The sequence below is a fragment of the Panthera uncia genome, chromosome B4 (assembly GCF_023721935.1).
Source record: "Panthera uncia isolate 11264 chromosome B4, Puncia_PCG_1.0, whole genome shotgun sequence".
Taxonomy (NCBI): Eukaryota; Metazoa; Chordata; class Mammalia; order Carnivora; family Felidae; genus Panthera; species Panthera uncia.
The window spans coordinates 64,622,896-64,649,820 of NC_064809.1; the positions used below are offsets into that span (position 1 = coordinate 64,622,896).

General features: G+C 36.2%; 1 protein-coding gene across 1 annotated transcript in view; it reads right to left on the reverse strand.

The window, feature by feature from the left end:
* Positions 1 to 522: 522 nt before the first annotated feature.
* Positions 523 to 26,925, reverse strand: part of CPNE8 (copine 8) — a 227,106-nt gene continuing 200,703 nt past the window's right edge. Inside the window, exons 17-20 of the mRNA XM_049625275.1 lie at positions 23,184 to 23,286; positions 21,327 to 21,384; positions 16,439 to 16,512; positions 523 to 2,236 (exon numbers count right to left, since the gene is read on the reverse strand). Of these exons, the coding sequence (XP_049481232.1) occupies positions 2,048 to 2,236; positions 16,439 to 16,512; positions 21,327 to 21,384; positions 23,184 to 23,286 (424 nt within the window). The 3' untranslated portion in view covers positions 523 to 2,047. The remainder of the gene's footprint in view (positions 2,237 to 16,438; positions 16,513 to 21,326; positions 21,385 to 23,183; positions 23,287 to 26,925) is intronic.

A 26,925-nucleotide genomic window follows, 5' to 3' on the forward strand; every position in this document is an offset into this window, starting at 1 on the left:
TGTTTCTGGGATATTTCATTGTAAAGCCCCTAATGATGGTCCACAAAATGTAGGTACTTTTGTTCTGTCCTAGTTACAGTCTTAGATAAATCAGCCCCTTCAGACTTAGTTTCTTCGTTTATGCAATGATGAGATATGACTGGGTATTTTCTAACCTAACATATAGAACTAACATCACATGCATTTCCAGTCACTATTCTCAACCATACACAGGGCAAGGTTTATAACTGAAGATTGTTTCTCAGCCATGTGCCCCCACTAGGTTTGGGTACACTATTAGTTAGATAAGAAAGTAGACATCTTTCATTTCCTCTGATGAGATCAAAGAAAAATAACTGATGTTCACAAGAAAGAATACTGACCATATTCACTTTTGTTTCTTTGGGCTGATGAATGAAGGTAAATTAAAAAATTCAGGAGGTTAATAAGCTCTACTGGCAAAATTATTTAAGATCAATAAGGGTAATCATCACACTCCATGTCACTCACACATAAAATTTATAGAGCAAATAGTTATCCTTTTAAAGATTTTAATACATACTTAAAAATGGACAATTTATTATTACATAATTATATAACATTGATACTGTGAGATATGTGGGTGTATATATTTTTCTTTTCATTAAAATAGTTTCATGCTTATAAAAGTCACCCTAAGTCAACTTGGGACAAAGAGAACAACATACAGTAGAAATAAACCAAGTAGTAAATAGGGCATAAGGAAAAATATTATAAAGCAGTTACATTGTTGACACGAAAGAAAAAAAAAATACACTTTTCTATTATTTGAAGGCAATTCACAATCATTTCCAGGAATTCTGTGAGAATTTAAGGCCATTTGTTCTAAAGAAATGCTTTAATTCAGACACAACGTCACAAAACTGTAATTCTTGTAAAAACTGTACATGCAAAAATTTTACAATTAATTGTGGACAGGCAGTTCCGTATGTAGGAGTAGGTTATTTCACAAATGTGTTGTGCACTAAGTCACAGGTTTGTGTGTATTTAACTGGGAATTACACAAAAAACTTCCAGCCTGTGCACCCTGCATGGCCACATGGAAAGGTGAGAACTAGAAGTCCAAATTGACAGAGCCAGTATCCCTTTGAATTAAAATATCTAGACAAGGTAGAATGGAATAAAAAGTTTAAAACTTCTGCTACATGTTTCACAGTTAAATATTCTGGGTTTTAGTCTTTTAAATAGCATTATAATATAAAGACGCTACTTTTTACACAAAGTATTTTCTGTTCATTTTACAGTTCACGATGTTTGACTTTTTCCTATTTCTATGGAGAATTACAAAACATAAACTGACGGCAGTCTAAATTTAGAACCCAAACCCCATGAAAAATGCATGTCCTTACAGGATACACACCTGCGACGCTTAAACTCCCACACTCGGCAAACAATGCAAAGGAACTCATTACTAAGCAGATGCAGCTTCGTAAGACAATTCACTTACTGAGAAATATGAAAGTATCTTTCCCTCCCCTTGTTTGCAATTGCATTTGTCCAGACAGTCATTCAAAGAGATATTGCTCTTGTGATTATAGCTATTGCAATTTAGAAGACAAAGGATTCAATATTCAAAACTCTTATTCTTAAGAACAGTTATAAAAGTATTGAAATTTAAAAAGTAGTAACATGTAAACATTGATACAGAGAGACTGCTTTCCTAGACACACAGCAGTCGAGGACAGTGTTTGAGTTAAAAACATAGTTTGTGCTTTTTCCCAACAATATATTGGAAATTAGCTGTTTCTGTCCAAAAGAAAAAAAAAAAAAAAGATTCAGAGAAGACATCCATATTTTGCTTCAAGCATTTAAACAATTGTTTTTTTGTTGCTCATGCAACAACCATATTTACAGTTTTGGTTTAGGAAGAGAATTAATTTTGGATCCAAGAAAGCATGTTAACCAGTACTGCTGAAAACAAACTGAGAAAAGGATCTCATTCCCTGGTTCATTACAGAGCACCAGGAGCAAAGCATTGACTCAGCAGTTCTAACTGATGTGTAATTAACATTAGCAGTTCAGAGCACAGTCATATCTGAGTCTGTAACACATGTGTAGGCGGGGTGTATGGGGGGGGTGCAGGCGATGGCTTGATTCCTCGGGCCCTCATGTAGGACAGGAACTGCTCAGGGATCTCAGCAAGGACATCTTTGGCCAGTCTAGCCATGCTCAGTATGTGGTTTCCGCTTCTGTCAATATAATCCCTGAATGGCACGAACTACAACAGAGGTGAAAGAAAGAAAGCATGCTATTTAATAGACACAAAAATCAACATATGTAAACATTTCATTGAGAACTGAAGAACCCTGGGGTAGTGGTTAGATGGATAATAATTACGCATTTTAAAGAGATTTGATTCATTACCAACAGCTACTACAGTGACCAAACCTTTCTAATGTATATACTTTAAAAAAGGGATGGAATTGTTTTCTATGTTTGTTCCTCCCGATAATTCTAATCTCCTGTTCCCGACAGGTCCATCATGTTGCTACATGTGTTCTGCAGTTTTGACTTCTATACCTAACCTGATTCCCAATAACTTGGAGCATTTACCTCTTCAGGGCTCGGTTTTCTGTCAGATGGAGTTAATACATGCTTAATTCAGCTTTCAATCAGAAATAGTATCCAGTGGAGGGTAAAAAAAAGAAGTGGGTATCCTAAACACACGTGAAGTATTTTTAATTATTACTAAAACATAAAACCACATGTCCCAGATATTGTTTTTTCTTTTAATCTGTTATTTGGAATGGAAAAGAAAAAGAATTCAGCATGAGATTTGGCATTCTTATTGAAATATCACCATTCTTATTTTTATATCACATAAAAATAATTGCACTATCTTCACATTAGCAATTACGTGAGAGCCATTATCAGCTCAACATTAAATACTCTGACAATAAATTGCCTGATTCTATCTTCATTTGTAATGGTTAAGCTAATAAAAATGTGCTGTTTGAGGGCATTAGTTCAAGTTCCCCTCAGAGACATGATGATTCTTGAAGCCACTTGGAAATGTTTGAACTGTTAATGTTGTGATAGTTTGGGAACACAGTAATTTTAGGTCTAAGGGAAAAGGTATAGCGAAGACATTTGAGAATGTTGAAGCAATTTTGGATTATAATATTTAACAGCCTGAATTATTTTTTTCTCCTCTAGAGAGAACACACTCCCATCTCTATAACTATGCCATAACTGTTTTAAGTTTATTTTGAAAGTTACTTTTGATTTACATAGTTATTCAAGATGTGCTTTCAGGAAACAACTATTATGAAGAAGCAAGTTTTAAAATGGTCAGGTTCCTACAGAGAAGCCAAATTAAAATTTTAAGAAATCAAATAGCAGGTATAATACCTTGTATGCAGTGAACACAGTCTCTTTAAGCAAGAGTAGAAAATTACTTTCTTTTCAAAATAAGACATACTGGGGGCGCCTGGGTGGTTAAGCGGCCGATTTCAGCTCAGGTCATGGTCTCACGGTTTGTGAGTTCGAGCCCCGCATTGAGCTGTGCTGACAGCTCAGAGCCTGGAGCCTATTTCAGATTCTGTGTCTCCCTCTCTGCTCCTCCCCCCACTCACACTCTGTCTCTGTCTATCTCTTAAAAATAAATAAACATTAAAAAATTTTTAAATAAAATAAAATAAGACATACTGTAGGCAGAAGCAACCTATATGACTTTAATTTTACCCTGTCTTGCTAACCAGGAAGAAAACTCAATCTAGCTTTTAGAAAACTGTAGAAAGGTAACGAAGCTTTCTCTTACCCCTGAAGGTAGCTAATAAGGGTAAGAAAAATCTAACAGAGCAAATATAGTCTTCAACTGAGAAGAGAACTAAGGGGATGTGAACTTTTGTGAGGTTAAATTATCTAACTTTGGACAAGATGACATTTTTAACAACAACAACAACAAAGAAGTGCAAAAAAAAGTCGGGGTTTATTTTTTTCTCTGAAACGATAATTAGAAAAGTGAGAAAATAGGAATCAACAAGACAGGATTAATGAGAAGAAGGTATCTAATTGTTATAGCTTAGCTCATTCTTCTTTTAAAAGACACAGCGTTTTAAAAATAAACTACTAATAAGGTATCAATATGTTTAGTATACAATGACTATCCTTTAGACTTTTTTTTCCTAATAGTTCAGTTTTTCAGAAATCTGTGGCTAATACCTACATTTCAGGGAAAGGATGGTGTTACCTCCGGCAAACAGTTGATCCTACCTGTTTGTGTGTTTACCTCATTGCTTCTCGGCCTTTTGGCTAAGATCAAGTGTTGACCTCAACTTTGCTCTTTTATTTTCATTGGATTCTTTACTTTTCTTCTGTGCCAGGGACATTAAACTCTTTTCTCTTTTTACCCCCTATTCTCCCAAACTCTGGAATTAGACTTTCCCCAGTTCAGAGCCCAGTTCTTCTACTTAATAGCTACATGATCTTGCACAGATGATTTTCCACTCTTTGCCTCAGTTTCCTCTTCTAAAAATGAGAATAAAAGTAATAATACCTACTTCAAACAATAATACCTACTTCATTAGGTTGCTGTATTAAATTAGTTAACATGTAAACTGCTTAAAACAGTGTTCAAGTCATAATATGTGCCATACAAGGTAGTCATTGCAATCATCACTAGTATTATTTATTACTCACCAGCTCAAACATGTATGTATTCAATATAAATATGAAACTATATTCTTAATAGTTTCCTATTTACATTCATATCAAACATTAAATACAAGGAATATCCTTTATCAGTTTTATCTCTATCAAGTTTGAGTATAATATCGTTATTAGCATCTAAGATAGTAATTCCCAGCCTTTTTGTTATTTTAAAACACCCATTGCTTCATATTTCCAGCAGATGCTATGAGATTTGCTAATTTTTGTTACTGAAGGACATTACAATTCATTTTTAAGAATGTCGTGATGCTCTGGGATGTCAAAACTCACATTCACAATCGCTATTGTCATAATACATGTAGTTCTGCTCTTATTTAAAATATGTTTATAAATCATGGGTAAGAAGAAATATAGTTTTCAGCTGAAGAGGAAAGTTTATATCACATTGAACTTAGGTTTGTTCAGTAATTCTGCCTGGCCCTTGAATACTGAAGGTCCTTGGCCCCAGGGTGAGAATCACTGCTATAGCGGGTTCCTGTTACCAACAGGAGTACAGCTCATTCCACATGTGTGCTGGGAGTAGAAAAAAAAAACGTTGAGAACTTTCTACTCACTAACCTAAATTATGTAAACCTCTCCCAAAAGAACATTGAGCTATTCAATCATGTCATGAGGTACTCTCCTAAGTGAGAGATGAAAATGACAAGTGACTCTTCATTTCCTTGACCTCTTATTAATGTCAGATCTTACGGATTTTAGGACAAAATATGCCCTCTGTAACACTACTGCTCATATCCTTCTACAATCTGTTTTCCACTTAACTTCTCAGACCACTCTGATTATTGTCTCTTTTTATCATTCGTTTCTGGTCACTGTACCCGGGGACCTCCTGTTCAAAATATTGCTCACACATTTGTGGATGAGCGTTCATCACTGACTATCACCACATATTAACTCAGACCCTTAAAATGTTCAGTCTAGAGGGATAAATCAATATTTAATTTTCACTAATTTATCACATTTGTCTGAAGAATACCAACAAATGCATTCTGTTCTGTAGAAATATACTATATCCTTGATACTCTTTTTTTTTTTTTTAATGTTCTGTGTTATTATTTTAGCATCCATGCAGTATAAGGAAAATGTTCCACATGGCAGCTCTAACAGCTGGTTTTGCCTATTTGTGAAAACAAGTTTGAATCAGTTTGGGCAAATGGACTTTTAGTTGCTGTTCTGCTCAATTTTACTCGATTGTTCCTACTGTGCAGAGCTCCATTAGTGATTTTCAAGTCTAAGCCTTCAAGGTTATTATTCTCCTTTTAATGGAAAATATGATTTAAATATAAATTTTAAGTAAATGATAGGCTGGCCAACAGCTGCATGCAGCCAAGAGAAATGACATTGCTTTATACACAAGGGCCAATCCATAGTACAAACAAACAAATATTGAAAGCCTTTACATATATTGATTTAAGAAAATAACTCATTTAAGTTTTAGAAAAACAACCATAGGATCTCATCTTGCTTACTGTTTATACTATAGTCAGATGAGATTCAATCTTGAGGCAATGAATATAATCACACACAAGGCTGACTACAGTGTCCCAAGTCAGGGTATAGCTACTATGAAATACTGACATAAAAAATGCCTTTGCATTAGACTATGCCAACATACTCACTAATAGCAGTAACTAATATTGGTGTTAATGCACTTATTGAACAACTGGTAGGTAACAGGTCTTCTGCAAAAAAATTTAATACAATATTTCATTTAATTTTTATTAGCATGTTACCCATATTTTGAATTGACAGAAGAGGAAACTGAAACCTAGAGAGATTAGTTAACTTACCCAAGGTCAGATAGTTATCAGTATTGGTCATTATTTGAACCTAAATTAATCTAACCCTGATATATAAACCACTACAGCAGTATGAAAAGGGAAACAGAGCCTAATAATCTTCAGTAGAATTTTGGCTTTTAGGAGAGTAGGTGTGTTGTAACAGAAAGAACTCAGGGTTTGGAATCAGAACTCTGTTGGAAATTTGGCTCTACCAATTTATGACTTAAGTAATTTTGCACAAGTTGTTTAACATCTCGTCCTCTGCCTCCGTTTCCTCATTTATAAACTACCATAAAGTAAAAAGAGACCAGTATTTAGGATGATATAAAGTGATATATGAACAAATTGACAGAGGGGAAATCAGCTCAGGTGTACAGAGGGCTTTGTTCAAGGCTTTATACTGGGATCTTTCAAAATGTAGGGTTTTAATCAGCACAGATAAGGAAGAAGAGTATTCCAGGTGAAATAATAAGAGGAAATAAAAGCAAGAACAATGCAAATGTTGACTCAGCTAGTAGTCCTATTTATCTATACAAAGTGTGTGTGTGTGTGTAGCTAAAGAGGAAGATTGGGGTCAGATCACGGAGACTCTTAAATGCTATGGTTAGGTTATAGAATCAAAGTTATACATAATTTGTGTTAAGAATTTTAGAATCAGACATTTTAAGGTTAAATCCTGACTACTTCTTACTAGCTACATGACTATGGACAAGAATTGAAACTCATTTCTTTTTTTTTTTTTTTTCATAAAATGTAATCAAAGTATCTGCATAAGTTCAATTAAAGATTTAGTGAAAGTAGCTGCCTAGCATACAACGAAGTTAATAAATGACTCAATATTATTATTATATGAAGAAGTTGGAAGCCACTGAAGGTTTCACATAATAATGAGAACCCCATCCACTACCCTCAACTTTCTGCTGAAACTCAGCTACTTCTGGCTTTTGTTATTATTTGCAGTTATAGGCTTTTGTTTGGCCACTTAAAAAATTTGGGTTCCATTTGCAGTGTATTAACCTGATTAGCTTCAACATATAAGAAGTTGGAAGCAGTGAAAAGGTAAGAGAGCCTAAACAGACCTTATTTTTTGATAATATTTTAGCCAGTAGTATTTGATGTGATGGCTTAGATATTATTGATTGTGATGCCTTAGGTATTTTCTGATGGGAAGATTGACAACATTATCCTTGTGTGCCCTTGAAACCCCATTATTCTAAGTATTCAAGAGTATTCTCTTCTTTTTTGTCAAACTAAAAAAATTTTTTTTTAATTTATATTTGAGAGAGAGAGAGCGCGCGTGCACAGGTGGGAGAGGGGCAGAGAGAGAGAGGAAGACACAGAATCTGAAGCAGGCTCTACAGAATATGAGCAGTCAGCAGAGTCCAATGTGGGGCTCCAACTCATGAACTGTGAGATCATGACCTGAGCCAAAGTCAGATGCTTAACTGACTGCAACACCCAGTCTCCCCAAGAGTATTTCTATTCTTGCAAATAACTAATTTATTTATTTATTTTTCAATATATGAAATTTATTGTCAAATTGGTTTCCATACAACACCCAGTGCTCATCCCAAAAGGTGCCCTCCTCAATACCCATCACCCACTCTCCCCTCCCTCCCACCCCCCATCAACCCTCAGTTTGTTCTCAGTTTTTAAGAGTCTCCTATGCTTTGGCTCTCTCCCACTCTAACCTCTTTTTTTTTTTTTTTTCCTTCCCCTCCTCCATGGGTTTCTGTTAAGTTTCTGAGGATCCACATAAGAGTGAAAACATATGGTATCTGTCTTTCTCTGTATGGCTTATTTCACTTAGCATCACACTCTCCAGTTCCATCCACGTTGCTACAAAGGGGGCCATATTTCGTTCTTTCTCATTGCCATGTAGTACTCCATTGTGTATATAAACCACAATTTCTTTATCCATTCATCAGTTGATGGACATTTAGGCTCTTTCCATAATCTGGCTATTGTTGAGAGCGCTGCTATAAACATTGGGGTACAAGTGCCCCTATGCATCAGTACTCCTGTATCCCTTGGGTAAATTCCTAGCAGTGCTATTGCTGGGTCATAGGGTAGGTCTATTTTTAATTTTCTGAGGAACCTCCACACTGCTTTCCAGAGCGGCTGCACCAATTTGCATTCCCACCAACAGTGCAAGAGGGTTCCCGTTTCTCCACATCCTCACCAGCATCTATAGTCTCCTGATTTGTTCATTTTGGCCACTCTGACTGGTGTGAGGTGATATAGGAGTGTGGCTTTGATTTGTATTTCCCTGATAAGGAGCGACGTTGAGCATCTTTTCATGTGCCTGTTGGCCATCCGGATGTCTTCTTTAGAGAAGTGTCTATTCATGTTTTCTGCCCATTTCTTCACTGGGTTATTTGTTTTTCGGGTGTGGAGTTTGGTGAGCTCTTTATAGATTTTGGATACTAGCCCTTTGTCCGATATGTCATTTGCAAATATCTTTTCCTATTCCGTTGGTTGCCTTTTAGTTTTGTTGGTTGTTTCCTTTGCTGTGCAGAAGCTTTTTATCTTCATAAGGTCCCAGTAGTTCATTTTTGCTTTTAATTCCCTTGCCTTTGGGGATGTGTCGAGTAAGAGATTGCTACGGCTGAGGTCAGAGAGGTCTTTTCCTGCTTTCTCCTCTAGGGTTTTGATGGTTTCCTGTCTCACATTCAGGTCCTTTATCCATTTTGAGTTTATTTTTGTGAATGGTGTGAGAAAGTGGTCTAGTTTCAACCTTCTGCATGTTGCTGTCCAGTTCTCCCAGCACCATTTGTTAAAGAGACTGTCTTTTTTCCATTGGATGTTCTTTCCTGCTTTGTCAAAGATGAGTCGGCCATACGTTTGTGGGTCTAGTTCTGGGGTTTCTATTCTATTCCATCGGTCTATGTGTCTGTTTTTATGCCAATACCATGCTGTCTTGATGATGACAGCTTTGTAGTAGAGGCTAAAGTCTGGGATTGTGATGCCTCCTGCTTTGGTCTTCTTCTTCAAAATTACTTTGGCTATTCGGGGCCTTTTGTGGTTCCATATGAATTTTAGGATTGCTTGTTCTAGTTTCGAGAATGCTGGTGCAATTTTGATTGGGATTGCATTGAATGTGTAGATAGCTTTGGGTAGTATTGACATTTTGACAATATTTATTCTTCCAATCCATGAGCAGAGAATGTCTTTCCATTTCTTTATATCTTCTTCAATTACCTTCATAAGCTTTCCATAGTTTTCAGCATACAGATCTTTTACATCTTTGGTTAGATTTATTCCCAGGTATTTTATGCTTCTTGGTGCAATTGTGAATGGGATCAGTTTCTTTATTTGTCTTTCTGTTGTTTCATTGTTAGTGGATAAGAATGCAACTGATTTCTGTACATTGATTTTGTATCCTGCAACTTTGCTGAATTCATGTATCAGTTCTAGCAGACTTTTGGTGGAGTCTATCAGATTTTCCATGTATAATATCATGTCATCTGCAAAAAGCGAAAGCTTGACTTCATCTTTGCCAATTTTGATGCCTTTGATTTCCTTTTGTTGTCTGATTGCTGATGCTAGAACTTCCAGCACTATATTAAACAACAGCGGTGACAGTGGGCATCCCTGTCGTGTTCCTGATCTCAGGGAAAAAGCTCTCAGTTTTTCCCCATTGAGGATGATGTTAGCTGTGGGCTTTTCATAAATGGCTTTGATGATGTTTAAGTATGTTCCTTCTATCCCGACTTTCTCAAGGGTTTTTATTAAGAAAGGGTGCTGGATTTTGTCAAAGGCCTTTTCTGCATCGATTGACAGGATCATATGGTTCTTCTCTTTTCTTTTATTAATGTGATGTATCACGTTGATTGATTTGCGAATGTTGAACCAGCCCTGCATCCCAGGAATGAATCCCACTTGATCATGGTGAATAATTCTTTTTATATGCTGTTGAATTCGATTTGCTAGTATCTTATTGAGAATTGTTGCATCCATATTCATCAGGGATATTGGCCTGTAGTTCTCTTTTTTTACTGGGTCTCTGTCTGGTTTAGGAATCAAAGTTATACTGGCTTCATAGAATGAGTCTGGAAGTTTTCCTTCCTTTTCTATTTCTTGGAATAGCTTGAGAAGGATAGGTATTATCTCTGTTTTAAACATCTGGTAGAACTCCCCTGGGAAGCCATCTGGTCCTGGACTCTTATTTGTTGGGAGATTTTTGATAACCGATTCAATTTCTTCGCTGGTTATGGGTCTGTTCAAGCTTTCTATTTCCTCCTGATTGAGTTTTGGAAGAGTGTGGATGTTTAGGAATTTGTCCATTTCTTCCAGGTTGTCCAATTTGTTGGCATATAATTTTTCATAGTATTCCCTGATAATTGTTTGTATCTCTGAGGGATTGGTTGTAATAATTCCATTTTCATTCATGATTTTATCTATTTGGGTCATCTCCCTTTTCTTTTTGAGAAGCCTGGCTAGAGGTTTGTCAATTTTGTTTATTTTTTCAAAAAACCAACTCTTGGTTTCGTTGATCTGCTCTACAGTTTTTTTAGATTCTATATTGTTTATTTCTGCTCTGATCTTTATTATTTCTCTTCTTCTCCTGGGTTTAGGCTGCCTTTGCTGTTCTGCTTCTATTTCCTTTAGGTGTGCTGTTAGATTTTGTATTTGGGATTTTTCTTGGTTCTGGAGATAGGCCTGGATTGCAATGTATTTTCCTCTCAGGACTGCCTTCGCTGCGTCCCAAAGCGTTTGGATTGTTGTATTTTCATTTTCGTTTGTTTCCATCTATTTTTTAATTTCTTCTCTAATTGCCTGGTTGACCCACTCATTCGTTAGTAGGGTGTTCTTTAACCTCCATGCTTTTGGAGGTTTTCCAGACTTTTTCCTGTGGTTGATTTCAAGCTTCATAGCATTGTGGTCTGAAAGTATGCATGGTATGATTTCAGTTCTTGTGTACTTATGAAGGGCTGTTTTGTGACCCAGTATATGATCTATCTTGGAGAATGTTCCATGTGCACTCGAGAAGAAAGTATATTCTGTTGCTTTGGGATGCAGAGTTCTAAATATATCTGTCAAGTCCATCTGATCCAATGTAGCATTCAGGGCCCTTGTTTCTTTATTGACCGTGTGTCTAGATGATCTATCCATTTCTGTAAGTGGGGTGTTAAAATCCCCTGCAATTACCACATTCTTATCAATAAGGTTGCTTATGTTTATGAGTAATTGTTTTCTATATCTGGGGGCTCCGGTATTCGGCGCATAGACATTTATAATTGTTAGCTCTTCCTGGTGGATAGACCCTGTAATTATTATATAATGCCCTTCTTCATCACTTGTTATAGCCTTTAATTTAAAGTCTAGTTTGTCTGATATAAGTATGGCTACTCCAGCTTTCTTTTGGCTTCCAGTAGCATGATAAATAGTTCTCCATCCCCTCACTCTCAATCTAAAGATGTCCTCAGATCTAAAATGAGTCTCTTGTAGACAGCAAATAGATGGTTCTTGTTTTTTTATCCATTCTGATACCCTGTGTATTTTGGTTGGAGCATTTAATCCATTTACATTCAGTGTTATTATAGAAAGATACGGGTTTAGAGTCATTGTGATGTCTGTATGATTTATGCTTGTAGTGATGTCTCTGGTACTTTGTCTCACAGGATCCCCCTTAGGATCTCTTGTAGGGCTGGTTTAGTGGTGACAAATTCCTTCAGTTTTTGTTTGTTTGGGAAGACCCATATCTCTCCTTCTATTCTAAATGACAGACTTGCTGGATAAAGGATTCTTGGCTGCATATTTTTTCTGTTCAGCACATTAAAGATCTCGTGCCAATTCTTTCTGGCCTGCCAAGTTTCAAAACAGAGATCAGTCACGAGTCTTATAGGTCTCCCTTTATATGTTAGGGCACGTTTACCCCTTGCTGCTTTCAGAATTTTCTCTTTATCCTTGTATTTTGCCAGTTTCACTATGATATGTCGTGCAGAAGATCGATTCAAGTTACGTTTGAAGGGAGTTCTCTGTGCCTCTTGGATTTCAATGCCTTTTTCCTTCCCCAGTTCAGGGAAGTTCTCAGCTATAATTTCTTCAAGTACCCCTTCAGCACCTTTCCCTCTCTCTTCCTCCTCTGGGATACGAATTATGCGTATATTATTTCTTTTTAGTGTATCACTTAGTTCTCTAATTTTCCCCTCATACTCCTGGATTTTTTTTATCTTTTTCTCAGCTTCCTTTTTTTCCATAACTTTATCTTCTAGTTTACCTATTCTCTCCTCTGCCTCTTCAATCCGAGCTGTCGTCGTTCCATTTTGTTTTGCATTTCATTTAAAGCATTTTTCAGCTCCTCGTGACTGTTCCTTAGTCCCTTGATCTCTGTAGCAACAGATTCTCTGTTGTCCTCTATACTGTTTTCAAGCCCAGTGATTAATTTTATGACTATTATTCTAAATTCACTTTCTGTTATATTATTTAAATCCTTTTTGATCAGTTCATTAGCTGTTGTTATTTCCTGGAGATTCTTCTGAGGGCAATTCCTCCGTTTGGTCATTTTGGATAGTCCCTGGAGTGGTGCGGACCTGCAGGGCACTTACCCTGTGCTGTGGTGTATAACTGGAGTTGGTGGGCGGAGCCGCAGTCAGACCCGATGTCTGCCCCCAGCCCACCTCTGGGGCCACAGTCAGACTGGTGTGTGCCTTCTCTTCCCCTCTCCTAGGGGCAGGATTCACTGTGGGGTGGCGTCGCCCGTCTGGGCTACTTGCACACTGCCAGACTTGTGGTGCTGGGATCTGGCGTATTAGCTGGGGTGGGTAGGCAAGGTGCAGGGGGCAGGAGGGGCAGGCTTAGCTCGCTTCTCCTTAGGTGATCCACTTCAGGAGGGGCCGTGTGGCAGCGGGAGGGAGTCAGACCCGCTGCCAGAGGGTTGGCTCCGCAAAAGCACAGTGTTGGGTGTTTGCATGGAGCAAGCAAGTTCCCTGGCAGGAACTGGTTCCCTTTGGGATTTGGCCGGGGGATGGGCGAGGGAGATGGTGCTGCCGAGCGCCTCTGTTCCCCGCCAAACAGAGCTCTGTCGTCTGTGGGGGCTCAGCAACTCTCCCTCCCTTTGTCCTCCAGCCTTCCCGCTTTCTGAGCAGAGCTGTTAACTTATGACCTCCCAGATGCTAAGTCGCGCTTGCTGTGGGAACAAACTCCGTCCGGCCCCTCCACTTTTGCAAGCCAGACTCGGGGGCTCTGCTTGGCCAGCAGGCTGCCCCTCCGCCCCGGCTCCCTCCCGCCAGTCCGTGGAGCGTGCACCGCCTCTCCGCCCTTCCTACCCTCTTCCGTGGGCCTCTAGTCTGCGCTTGGCTCTGGAGACTCCATTCTGCTAGTCTTCTGGCGGTTTTCTGGGTTAGTTAGGCAGGTGTAGGTGGAATCTAAGTGATCAGCAGGATGCGCGGTGAGCCCAGTGTCCTCCTAAGCCGCCATCTTCCGGCAATCCTCCATAAACCCCTTTTCGCAAATAACTAATTTAAATAACATTTTAGTGTATGGTAGAACCTGGAAAACTGTGATGGTGAAAAAGTTTGTAAAACCTTATTTGAGGTGAGAGAGAATGCTAATTCCTCTTCAACACAATGTGATATTGTGTTGTTAGCAAGGTAAATGGTTACCTTGCTAAGTATTTTGAAAAGACCAATAACCACCTAGGATCTTCTCCATGAAATTAGAGAAGGGTCTATTAAATGTCCTTAACCAAATGTAGGCATACAAGTCAAGAAGTCACAGTCATTCAAGAGCTATTAATTCCCTGGGCACATTTTAATTTCCTATTCAATATCTGTAAGATCCAATGACTCTTTCACTTCAGTTCAACTTTACGTGATAGAATTCCTTGAATATTTAGTTATATTGCCAGATGTCTTCAGGATCATTGGGGATCCCCATGTCACTTTAAGGTGGCAGGCTGGTCTGTCTCATGGATTCTGTCTGACTTGCAAGGAGAAAAAACATGATTATAGCAAGTATTTTCATGTCTTAACTTCTTCTGAGATTCACATCATGAAAAGAGTGGAGATGAAAGAATTTAAAGTCTAGAGGTAATGAAATTAAGGCTCAGAAAGATTACTTGACTTGTTCAAGATCAGAGTGACAATATTATACTTTCATAGATCTAGGCATCTCAATCTCAATATTCTCCACAATAAGTATTTCCACTGAGAGACTAAATACTTTCATGATCATGGACATTTTTATTTTATAAATGCTAACAGGCATGACTATTGTTTTTCACTAATATAACAGATTAGCCCTCTTAAAGGTAACCTTAACCATGTGGGCAAACTTAACTACCTCTAAAGGAAGAAAATAGTAACAAGTTTCCCTTATGCATTATGATGACGCTATGGGACATGAGGTTGCTTCTACTGATTTTGAAAAATGCATTACAATAGCAGCATAACACATTCCAAAGAACTTCAAATTCATACTTCCCTTCAGTAATTTGATTTTTTGGAAACTGTGAGTCATACATTATGAAGAGCTTTTAGATAAAGTGTAATTACTTAGACGTATAATTATGCTAATAAGGTTAAGGTGAATAATCATGTGTCTAATTATGAAAACAAAACACCACGGGATACTTAAATAAATGACCACATCATCATGTTCCCTTTTTCAGGTGCTTTTAACCTAATCATTCATGTGCATGTGTTCTTTTTAGTCTACCAAGAACATTAGGTTAAAAAGTTTAAATCATATTTATCTTTAAAAAAACTGTTATATAGATGTTTCTATTTTAAAATTTAATCTTGCTGCCTGATAAAGAACAATGCTTTTTTAAATCTTTATCAACATTAATCTCTATATTAACATACTTACTGATTATATTTCTCCTTCAAATTATTTTAATCAGTTTTGTTGTCTTTTACTGAGTTCTATTTCAGAAATGTATTTTATACACATGCCCTTACTGATCTTAACAACAATGCCAGAACACCAGAATACTGAAATTTAGAAAGCTCATTCAAATCATCACAGTGGCCAAACTGGGATTTGAACCAAATTCCACAGGATTCTAAATTCTGTGGGATTCTTTTAATGACTGCTTTTTGGGTGAAAATACAGGTTATTATTTAGGAGATAACACTGAAGTCCATTGTTTGCCCCTTCAAAACTTTTATAGCATGTGCTTAAACGGTGCTGAGATCTTTGCTTTCATATTTAAAAAAGTATACTTCACAGCTTTTTTTTCCCCCTTGTAAAATCCTAAAAGTATGGAAACTCTAAAGTATGTAGCCATTTAGTTGAATTAAATGCTTACTTTCAATGATAAATTTGAACTATAATGATTGGTTGCAGATTTTTCCCTTCTATTCACTCCTAGAATAGTAGGCTTTAGTTACATATTTTTCTTGATTATAACAAGTGTAAATGATATATATTACATAGGTTGTTATGTTATTGTATATCATATATTATTATATTATATAACATCTATATATAATTACACTTAAATTATATATTATTTATATTTTTATATATAATTCTATATTACATAGAATCTTTAAATCTATTTCTCCACTTTTCTAACCACAATCTAGGTAGACTATGTAAATATCTATAGTTTTGGTTTGCTTCTACTAAATTTATTTACATTGAAATGTAATCAGCTGTCTTAAAATATACTTAGTCTTTATTGAGGAGTACATAATGGATAAGCATCATTAAAAAGTCTGTTATGTTTCTGGCTTCTAATTTTACCAACGACCTCTATGATATTTTCTGGTAATATTAAAGTAGGAAAAGACACTTATTAACATTTCTATCTTATATATGGTGAACTTGAAATAGAAGAAAAAAATCGCTAGGTACTTATTCTAGGCCCTACTTGCCACGCATCTCATAGAGAATCAATCAACTAAATTAAACAGAAACTGACAGTCCTGCTTTCAATGTAAGTTGTTTATTTACAAATCAGAGCTGACAGGTTCCTCACAATGAACAAAATGAATAATTTCCATTAAGTTTCTTACCTGTACAATATCCCTCTCGGCATATTTTCCTCTGGAGGAAACTCTTACATCATCTCCATCCAATTCAACCATGGCTTGAAAATAAAATAAGACCATTTATCCAGCGCATTTCAGTCATGTACTAAAACAACACAGGTGATAGGAAATCAAGATGTATGAAGTAGCAACGCATCCTATGTCAGGGCAGAAGGCTTGTGGATCCCATCTCCTCAGTCATTTCTACCACAGAACTTGACTGAGCGCAAATGTTACAAATGAAGGAAGCTAGCCAAGACCTCATGTGACCCTTGAAAAATGGAAGAGCCAGTGTAGCATAGATATATCTCCCCATCCTAGAGGTTCTCAATTCTGGGTTATATGCTTACATGACTGATTGGGCAAGTGATGCTAATCCATTCAACTTTTGTCTTCTTTCTAATTTAAGAAACTTGACAGTAATCACAGAATTACCAGGAACAATTTGAACTCTATTCCCATTGAAACCACAACAAATCCACGGTATGTTAACTAACTTGGATTTAAATTTAAAAAAAGAAAGAAACTACAAAACTGTATATCCAATATATTGCCCAATTTCTACCTTATTAATGGATTTTAAAACAGAGGCATTTGCTCTACCTTATATTGATTGAATAAAGTGTGATTATTCTGAAGTATGATTTTTTTTGTTAGTTAAGAAATAATTTCAACATTACATAGATCAGCTCAGCTGGTATTTGTAAATGCTGTGATATAATAGAACAGCTGGTAATAAAGTAAAGTAATACTGCAATTAAGAACATTTTCCAGAGTTTATTAAGTTTTCAGTGAGAATTCTCTAAATAATTAATTACATGAGGAATGCTAATTTGTGTTTAAAAGTATAATTCTATTACTGATAATTCATTTCGTATACACATGACATTCACCAGACTCCAGTGACCACTTGCAATTATGTTTGCCTCTTCACCCTCCAAAAACTACAGCTCAGCCAGAACCTTTTCATTATTTTCTTCAGTGTTTGGATAATGCATCTGAGTTAAAAACACTGTTTTAAATTTTTACTTTTATATACATGTTCATTAGTCAGTATCTGGGCTAAAACATTGTTACTGCACATAATTGATAGAGAGCTACCACTCTATAATTTGCTTAGATATACATGTCATAATTTAGTAAAATGTGTATACTATAATTAACTTATTAAAATACAAAATACCTATAAAACATATGAGCAAAGGGAAAAAATAAGAGAGACAAAGCAAGAAACAGATTCTTTATAATAGAGAACAAGCTAATGGTTACCAAATGGGAGGTGGGTGGAGGGATGGGTGAAATAGGTGATGGGGATTAAGGACTGCACCTGTTGTGATGAGCACTGAGTGACGTATGGAAGTGTTAAATCACTTATTGTAGATCAGAAACTAACATTACACTGTATGTTAACTATATTGGGATTAAAATACTACTACTACTACTACTACTACTACTACTAATAAATTACCATACAAAAGATCTATCTTTCTTCCATACTTATTAGGGATGTAAATAAGAATGTCATGATGCTCAAATACTTTCAATGTTAATTCCTTTGTTTCGGTTTAGTTTTGTTTCAAAATTTTCATGTGACTTCTGAGACATAAATGTTCAATGATGGTGACAACCTAGCAATTGCAGGAAGTTCTCCTTTACTCTCTACTGGGAAACAACAGTTCAGTGATAATCTGGATGTCATTGTCCATGGTCCCCTATGATCTCCATCAGTCTTTGCGTTTCATTCCAATTAAGGAAATGGACAGTCATCCAGATAATAATAACATAGAAGAACATGATCCTATAAAATAACTCCCACTTTTCAGCACATCCTTTGAATTAAAAAGCTGCTGTTGCAAGAAATGGAGGCTATCTTTTTGAGAGCAAGGAGAAAAGACAGGGCATGAAAGTGGTGGAAGGGTACCATTCACCCTCTAGATTTGCATCTGGTCCACAAGGAGCCTGAGATGGTAAGCCCCACAAGTACTTCTTAGAAAAAAAGGTCTATAAGAGACAGAGATGTACTTCTTTCTAGCTGTGCAAGACACAATGAAACTAGAACCCATTCTACTTCTCCCATTCTACTAACTGATTAAAGCAGGTAGCCCGATGCTGCTTTAATTTGACTTTTTGCCTTTTAAGGATAAAGAAATCCTGCCTTGAGAAATCTTTCTTCTCAATGACGATGCTTTATGGTGGAGTGACAATGCATTGGGGGAAAAACTACACAGAAAGTTTTAAATTGTTCTCATTAAAAATACAGAAATGAGAAATTTGAATACTTATTAATCTAATAGGTTATTCCCAATTCATCTAACTTCAAAGAATGGATGGCAAGATACTACCTTTCTTGCCCATGCAAATAATGTCCTTCTTGTCAAAAGTGTTTGGATGTTGGATTTAGGTAGTTAACTGATAAAATGTGCAAGATTTAGATTCAGATTGTGCAGGTTTTATCTCAGTCTTTCCTTATGTCAGTTTCTATGTGTAATATTTAAACTTACTCTACAGCAGATTTGGAAGTGCTGAGAGAAAGGCTCTTCTTGCAGGACAGCACAATCTGAATGGAAGTCAAAGATTTTCTATGTGAAACATGAGTATTCTGTCCTTTTCTTGTTAGCCATGGAGAGAAGAGAGGTATTTTGAGAGTAGAGAAAGAAAAATACTTTAGAAAAGCACTTGTGTCTCCTAGAGGAATAGTCTACTTTTCTAGTACTGGCCTGGAAGTTTTCCCATCCTATTAAAACTTCTGTCATGGTGAAAGCACAAGTCAGTTGTCACAGGACCTAATTCCCTATCCCCATGTTTGCCAGAGGAAAGTATCACTCTAATACCCAGGAAGCAATTCTACTGGGAAGGCAATTTCCCTCTTTGCCTATAGTCTTCACTCTTTTTTTCTACATGGAAAGAGGACTAATTGATTTATGGGATTACTAAAAGGAGAAGGGACTGACTTTGAAATCTCTCTGATTAGGAACAGGCTATCCTCGCTTTGGATGTATTTTTCCCCTGTGTGTGCTTAATAGACCAGGCTCTACCCTTGCACAGAGGAGGCCTGGAGATAAGGCTGAGGTCATTTAATCTTGGGAGGAAAATAGTGACAAGTCTGATTTTGTGCAGAGGTTAACCCAAATTCTTCATTTCTGCATTATTAGTAATAACGCTTATATTGTGGTCTTCGTCTGAGGGATTCCTACATATTTTTATTCAGTTTGGGAAGTCAGAGAGGGAAATGATGAATTATCATGCCTCAAACCTTAATAAATAATTCATTGAGAACAAAAGAAATGAAGAAAATAAATAGCTGTGGCAGTTGGATGAGGGAGTACCCAAATAACTGTGCCTGCTGCTCTGAATAGAAATATATGACCAGAAATACACGCCAGGAAGGGTCAGTGGCTCTGTATTCACACATGATGTGTGCAGGATCTTGAGGAACAAGTGAATGAGGTTAGGTCATACACCTAACCTCAGACTTCCACAGGAGTTGGGGAGACCTGGGATGCACCTAGTGAGAGGTGCATCCTTAAGGCAAATGCAAATTAGTAACCGAAGAAGGCATGAGTTATTTTACCCTAGCATTTAGTGAAGTTTGTGAATCACAGTCAATCACTGATTAATGCAGATGATCAAGTACACAAAGCATTAACAAGAAAGATGTCCCTTAGCTTTCCTGACTGCAGAGAGGTTGTCTCAAATTCATGCCTGACATACAATGCAAACAGATGTGAATATTCAAAGACAGAGAAAATATTAGCAGAAGCAGCAGCAGTCAGAGCTAAATGACTTTTGCTTTAGACACTGGAAGATTATAATGAAGCAAAGCATGACCAACCAACCGTGGAATCGAAAGAAAGGATTTCCAGGGTCAGCAATATAACAACTTTGCCTGTGGTGCTTTACCTGAGATGGATAGATCTATACTATCCTTATGGAGGCGGCTCTGGTGGTTAAAGGAGAATCATCCCAGCAATGATGATAGTATAATCTACCACCTATGTGCTTAAATTAACCTGTAATGTACTAAAGCTTGTTCTAAATATTCTAAAATTATTCTCATTTCCAAAGCCCCAAGCTAAATAAAGTCATTGTTAAAGTAAAAACACCTGAACCAGGTGAATGCCATGTGATCATGCAGTTGCCATCTAGCATAGTTGTCTTTGAAAGGAATTCACCAGATGACTGGGAACAAATTATCCTTAAAGAAGTTTACCCAGATCACTAGTTACAAAAACACCAGTCACTTAATTGGCATTTGAACAAGGTCTGAGCCCAAACAGAGAACTACCCAGTAACTCAATTTAGCATAATTTTATAAAGTGTCATTAAATCTCAGATGTTCAGTTCCATTTTCATTTTACTTTGCTCTTTCACATGACAGAACTTATATATTTATAAAGCTAATGTCTATCAACTAGCTAGTGTCTGAAAATCCATTAAAGTAGCATATTATGCTTGTGTTAACATCTCTCTTCACAATCTAATGGTTTATTAATTTAGTGCTCATCCTTAAAGGTTTTTAGTGAACCCAGAGTGTGTTTTGCCTTGGGAACAACAACTCCATTTATCACTCTGTCACTCATAAAAAATATTATTTTGGGGTACAAACCATATCTAATGGAGTAGAAACCTACATGTTGAATTAATAGATACTGGAGAGATAAGGCTTAGTCAGAAGACAATCTCTTCTTTTGCTCAACTGAATAGACTTCATCGTGAGATATCTACATTTACGTCTCTATGTACATGGATATTATATACAGATCCACATTCATATTCACATTCTTATATACAAAAAAAGAGTAACAGAAACCTTACAGCATGATGAATCAGTAAATAAATTCCCAAGGAATACTATTAAAATTTTATTACTCACCATCAAATTCTGCTGGTCCAACACCCACTATAATTATTGACATTGGAAGTTTTGAAGCCTTCAAAGAGAATACACAATTGGTTTACAATTAAGAAGTTGACTTCTTAAGAAAAGAATTATAATTTAAGAAGAAAATAATATCCTGTTTTGATATTTTTTTCAGATGTTCACTAAAATAGGTTTGAATACATCACAATAATATGCTTGATTCTACTCATTCTTTTTGAACTAACTGTACATACACTTATTCAGTGGGACATTCTCTGGGAATGACCAGCCTTGGACAATATGAAAAATAAAAAGTATTGCACATCTGCTTTCACTTGCTATTCTCAGCCAACATCTTCCTAAGTTGACTGAGGGTATCTCTGGGCATTTTATTCATGTTTTCTCTCCCATAAAAAATCTTTGAGTTGCTGTAAGGGAAAAATGGTACTATATTTGTGAAAGAGTAGTACCCTACTCTATCCCACTTATACCCAAAGTTAGGGAAAGCAATTTTCATTGTAAATGAGTGAATACAGATGATAATTACAGAAAGTTAGTATTAGAATGATTAATTTATGTATTAAGTATCCATGGGATTGTGAGTGATACTGAATATTTGATTCAAAAATATTTGCATATTTTCCCATCATATGTATCACTTAAACAATGTAATCATTTTAAAGAATTTAATGGTCAGAATGTGAGATCCAGCAATAGAGAAAAGGAACACTGTACCAACCACATCTTCAGCATGAAGATCATCAAATTATGAATAATTGGTCCTCAATACATCATGTCTTATTAGTTTAATCCCAAATTATTAAATTCCTATTTTCAAGGGCACACGAATGCCACTGACCAGAACATAAAGGAAATCAAGGTGAATTCAACCCAAGTAATTCTAGTTAAAAAATAACAAATAAATGTGTAAGCCTTACTTCAACTGCTTTTTATGTATGTCTTTTTCAGTAAATGTCTATAATTTTCCCCCCATATGATCCTCCACCAAACAGCTAATTATATATTCCCTATGTTATTAATAATTATGAGCTATGATATGCAAAGCACTCATGAAACCCATTTTCACTAAATGTCAACTTTGTGCCAAATATGTCTAAACTTGGACATGGAAAGGTGAGTAAGATATAATTCTATACAATATAGTCTAGGAGCATGTGGGTGGCTCAGTCAGTTGAGCGTCCAGCTTCAGCTCAGGTCATGATTTCACGGTTCATGTGTTCAACCCTACATTGGGCTTTGCTCTGTGTGGAGCCTGCCTTGGATTCTCTCTCTCTCTCTCTCTCTCTCTCTCTCTCTGTCCCTCCCCAATTCATGCCATCTCTCAAAAAAAATAGTCTATAAATATAGATTTTATAGATTATAATCTAATAAAAAGACAAATAATCATAAAAATAAATAATTAGGAATTATACAAGGATGGTTTTTGAATAAAGTCCAGTCCCTTCCAGTTATATAGAAATAAGAATGTCAGTACAGTGCTCCTATAATTGAAATGTAAATATTAAGAAATACTTTGTACAAATTGTAAGATTGTGTACAAGTACATCCAACTAGTAGAGGTAAGCACACTCATGCACATGAAGGTGATGGTATCATCTTATTTTTTTTTTATTCTGGGAGGAAAATAATTTTGTTATAACACAGTTATCCATACTGCTTAGGTTAGTCTTTATGAACTAATGGTACATATACATGTGAGTTTTCTGGATAAGGATAAGAATGCAATCAGTTGCAAAAGCATGAGCATTTTGTTTCACTAATAAGTCAACTAACATTAACTCTTTCAACTTAGGTTGAAAGCACCATGCTGTCACTTAGCCAGCTCGAGACTGAATGATACCTACTCACATTGACTATGGACTCCTTGGTTTGAGCCATATCCGAGATAACACCATCTGTCACAATCAGGAGCACAAAATACTGGGAACCATCTTTTACGGAAGAAGCATACCTAAAGCAATAAAAAGATAAAGAATACCTCAGAAAATAAAACACCTCCTTTGTATGTGATGGTTGCTAAATATAATCGCAATAGTCAACAAACCTTTAATCTCAAGAAAATATTTAAACTTACATTAGGAATCTGTATCATGCAAGCTCTCAATACATTTTTCTGAAATAGCATGCTAGGACACAGCAACATTACTTCATGCCAGCACACAGAAAAGCCTGCCTGCCTTGGAAATTCACTCACTAATAAAAGGTGAGATGGATGAGGGTATGTTTAGCACAAAGGAATGGATATAGCTTTCAGAAACAGATACCCTGGCTAAGCAACATATTATGTATATGATCTTCAGTAAATTACTTGATCTATCTAAACTTTATTTCTTTACCTTTAAAATCAAGATTACACACCTCTGTATTGTTAATACAGAAACCGCATGCATGCTACCCAATATATAATACAGTTTTATAAATGGTATGATTATTATAAAGACAATAATCATAAATGCTTTTTGTTTCGGACTAGACACAGGTAATGATTATACAACATAGTGAATGTGCTGAATATCATCTAACTGTAAACTTCAAAAGTTACTTTTATGTTATGTGAATTTCACCTAAGAAATGCAACAGAAGAAATGCTTTTTGACACATCCATAGTTCAAGTTTTTCTTTTTAATTTTTTTAATGTTTATTTATTTTTCAGAGAGAGAGAGAGCATGAAAGGGAGAAGGGCAGAGAGGGAGGGAGACACAGAATCTGAAGCAGGCTCCAGGCTCTGAGCTGTCAGCACAGAGCCCAACATGGAGCTTGAACTCGTGAACCACAAGATCATGACCTAAGTGGAAGTCAGATGCTTAATGGACTGACCCACCCAGGTGGCCCCATAATTCAAGTTCTTAATATGTGTTAAATTGATGTAAGATGGGGAAAAGAATACCAAACAAAGACAAAAATTAGGTATGTAATAAGAATATATTCTAGGGGCGCGTGGGTGGCTCACTCAGTTAAATGTCTGACTTCTGCTTAGGTCATGATCTCACAGTTTGTGGGTTCAAGCCCCGTGTTGGGCTGTGTGCTGGCACCTCAGGGCTGGAGCCTGCTTTGGATTCTGTGTCTTTCTCTATCCCTCCTCCGCTCACGTTCTGTCTCTCTCTCAAAATAAATAAATAAACATTAATGATTTTTTTTAAAAAATGAGTATATTCTAGTTCTTGAAGTTTATCAGAGTTCTCACCAAGTAATACTAATTTAGAGGTGAATTTTATGCATGTTATGTTTTATTATACCTCTTTTTTCCATTGTGTTCTACCTTCTGGGTATCTAGATTATATTCTCAACAAGAATACCTTTTTTTTTTTTTTTAAGACAATGCTTTTATTTTTTTTTAAGTTAATTTACTCGGAGAGAGAGAGAGAGAGAGAGAGAGAGAGAGAGAGAGAGAGAGTGAGTGTATCCCAAGCAGGCTCCATACTGCCAGTGCAGAGCCTGACACGGGGCCCGAACTCACCAACTGTGAAATCCTGACCTGAGTGGAAATCAAGAGTTGGACGCTCAACCGACTAAGCCACCCAGGTGCCCCTCAATAAGAATAACTTTCATGATTTTTAGAATATAATTAGTATGCAGGTCATATCTAGTAACAAGCAAGCATTATGGTACTCTTAGGAGATAAACAGTAAATGAGAAGACTTTGGTCGACTTCTGTAAAACTCATTGAATATTTATGTATCATAGAATCACAGAAAGATAGTATCACAGAGAAACTGGGTTCAAGAAAACATCTACTTATTACCAATAAAATTCCTTCATAACCTGAAGTACCCAAAGGAATCAAATTTGAGCAGATCAGGGACAGACGAATCACATATGTCAGGGCAAAACTTATTTCTTGGAGAGCAGAATTAACAACAATATGGACAAGAAAAATGTTTACAACTTTTCCATAGACTAGAGAAACTCATAATTGCTCATGCAGCTAACAAAATGGTAATTTCATAGGCTGATCAAGAGAATACAGTAAGTGTAATGTTCACACCCTATAAAAATAGCATTGAACTGGTTCCACAATGTATAGTCAAAACTATTCCCATAATATTGAACAAATGATCTCCATTAAGGAATTTATAAGTTTGATGGTTACACAATCAATGAAAAACAGTCCAAACCAGATTTGAGACTATTCTATTTAATGCTTAGCTTTTTTTCTTACTAAAAGAAGTCAGGTAATCTCTGTCAGGTATTCATTTTTAATTTTTAAATACCCATTATTTTTTAAAAATTTTAATGTTTATTTTTGAGAGAGAGAGAGAGAGAGAGTATGAGCAGGGGAGGGGCAAATTAGAGAGGGAGACACAGAATCTGAAGCAGGCTCCAGGTTCTGAGCTGTCAGCACAGAGCCCCACGTGGGGCTAATCCATGGACTGTGAGATGATGACCTGAGCAAAGTCAGACGCTTAACCTAGTGAGCCATGCAGGTGCCCCAATACCCATTATTTTTAAAAAGCATTTCTTACTATGTTTCAGAAACAGGGTTTTATATTTCATGAGATTAATGGAAGACTATAAATAGCTTCTGAGTACAAGAATGTAGCTTTTCTGCTCTTCTTACCAAATGATGCTCTTAAAATGGCAAATTTTTACCAGATTCAGAAACAATACAGAAAGTAAAATATTATGCATTTCTATAAATATCATTTCAAGTGGCTTAACTGTCTGAATTTTTTTTTTTTTGGTATTTACTTTTTATTTCTCTTTCAACACTTCTGATCACCCATAAAGTCTCAGTTGTTAGTACAGTTTTTCCCCCAGCTTTATTGAGGTATAATTGGTATACAAAAAAACTGCACAGAATTAAGATATATAACTTGATGAGTTTGGACATATTCATAAATTCATGTTACCATCAAAACAATCACAGCAATAAATATACCACTTCTTAAATTTTCCTGTGTCCCCTTTGTGTGTGTGCACATGGTAAAAAAAAATATTAATGCAAAATCTACCCTTTTAACAAAAATTTAAGTGCACAATATCGCATTGTTGCCCATTGGCATATCTTGGCAGTTGTGAATAATGCTACAGACACTTCTTTGAGATCCTGATTTCAGTTTTTTTGGATGTATACTCAGAAGTGGGATTTCTGGTAGCTCTATATTTTTTGAGAAATCTCTATGTTGGCTTTTCATAGCAGCTGCACTAATTTAAAATTCCCACCAACCATGCACAAGGGTTCCAATTTCCTCACATCCTCGCCAACACTTACTATCTTTTTGACTTTTTGATAATAGCCATGTACAAGTGTACAAGCCATTTACAAGTGTAAAGTAATGATAGTTCACTGTGGTTCTGATTTGCATTTGCCTGATGATTAGAAATGTTGAGCATTTTGTATATACCTATTGGCCATTTGTATGCCTTCTTTGAAGAAATGTCAGTGCCAGTCCTTTACCCATTTCTAAAATCAGATTAGTTGTATTTTTGCTATTGAGTTGTATGAGTTCCCTATATATTTTGGAAATGAACCCCTTATCAAATATATAAGTTGCAAATATTTTCTCACACTCTGTAGGTTGTCTTTTCATTATGTTGATGGTTTCTTTTGCTGTGTAGAGACTTTTTACTTTGATGTAGTCCCACTTGT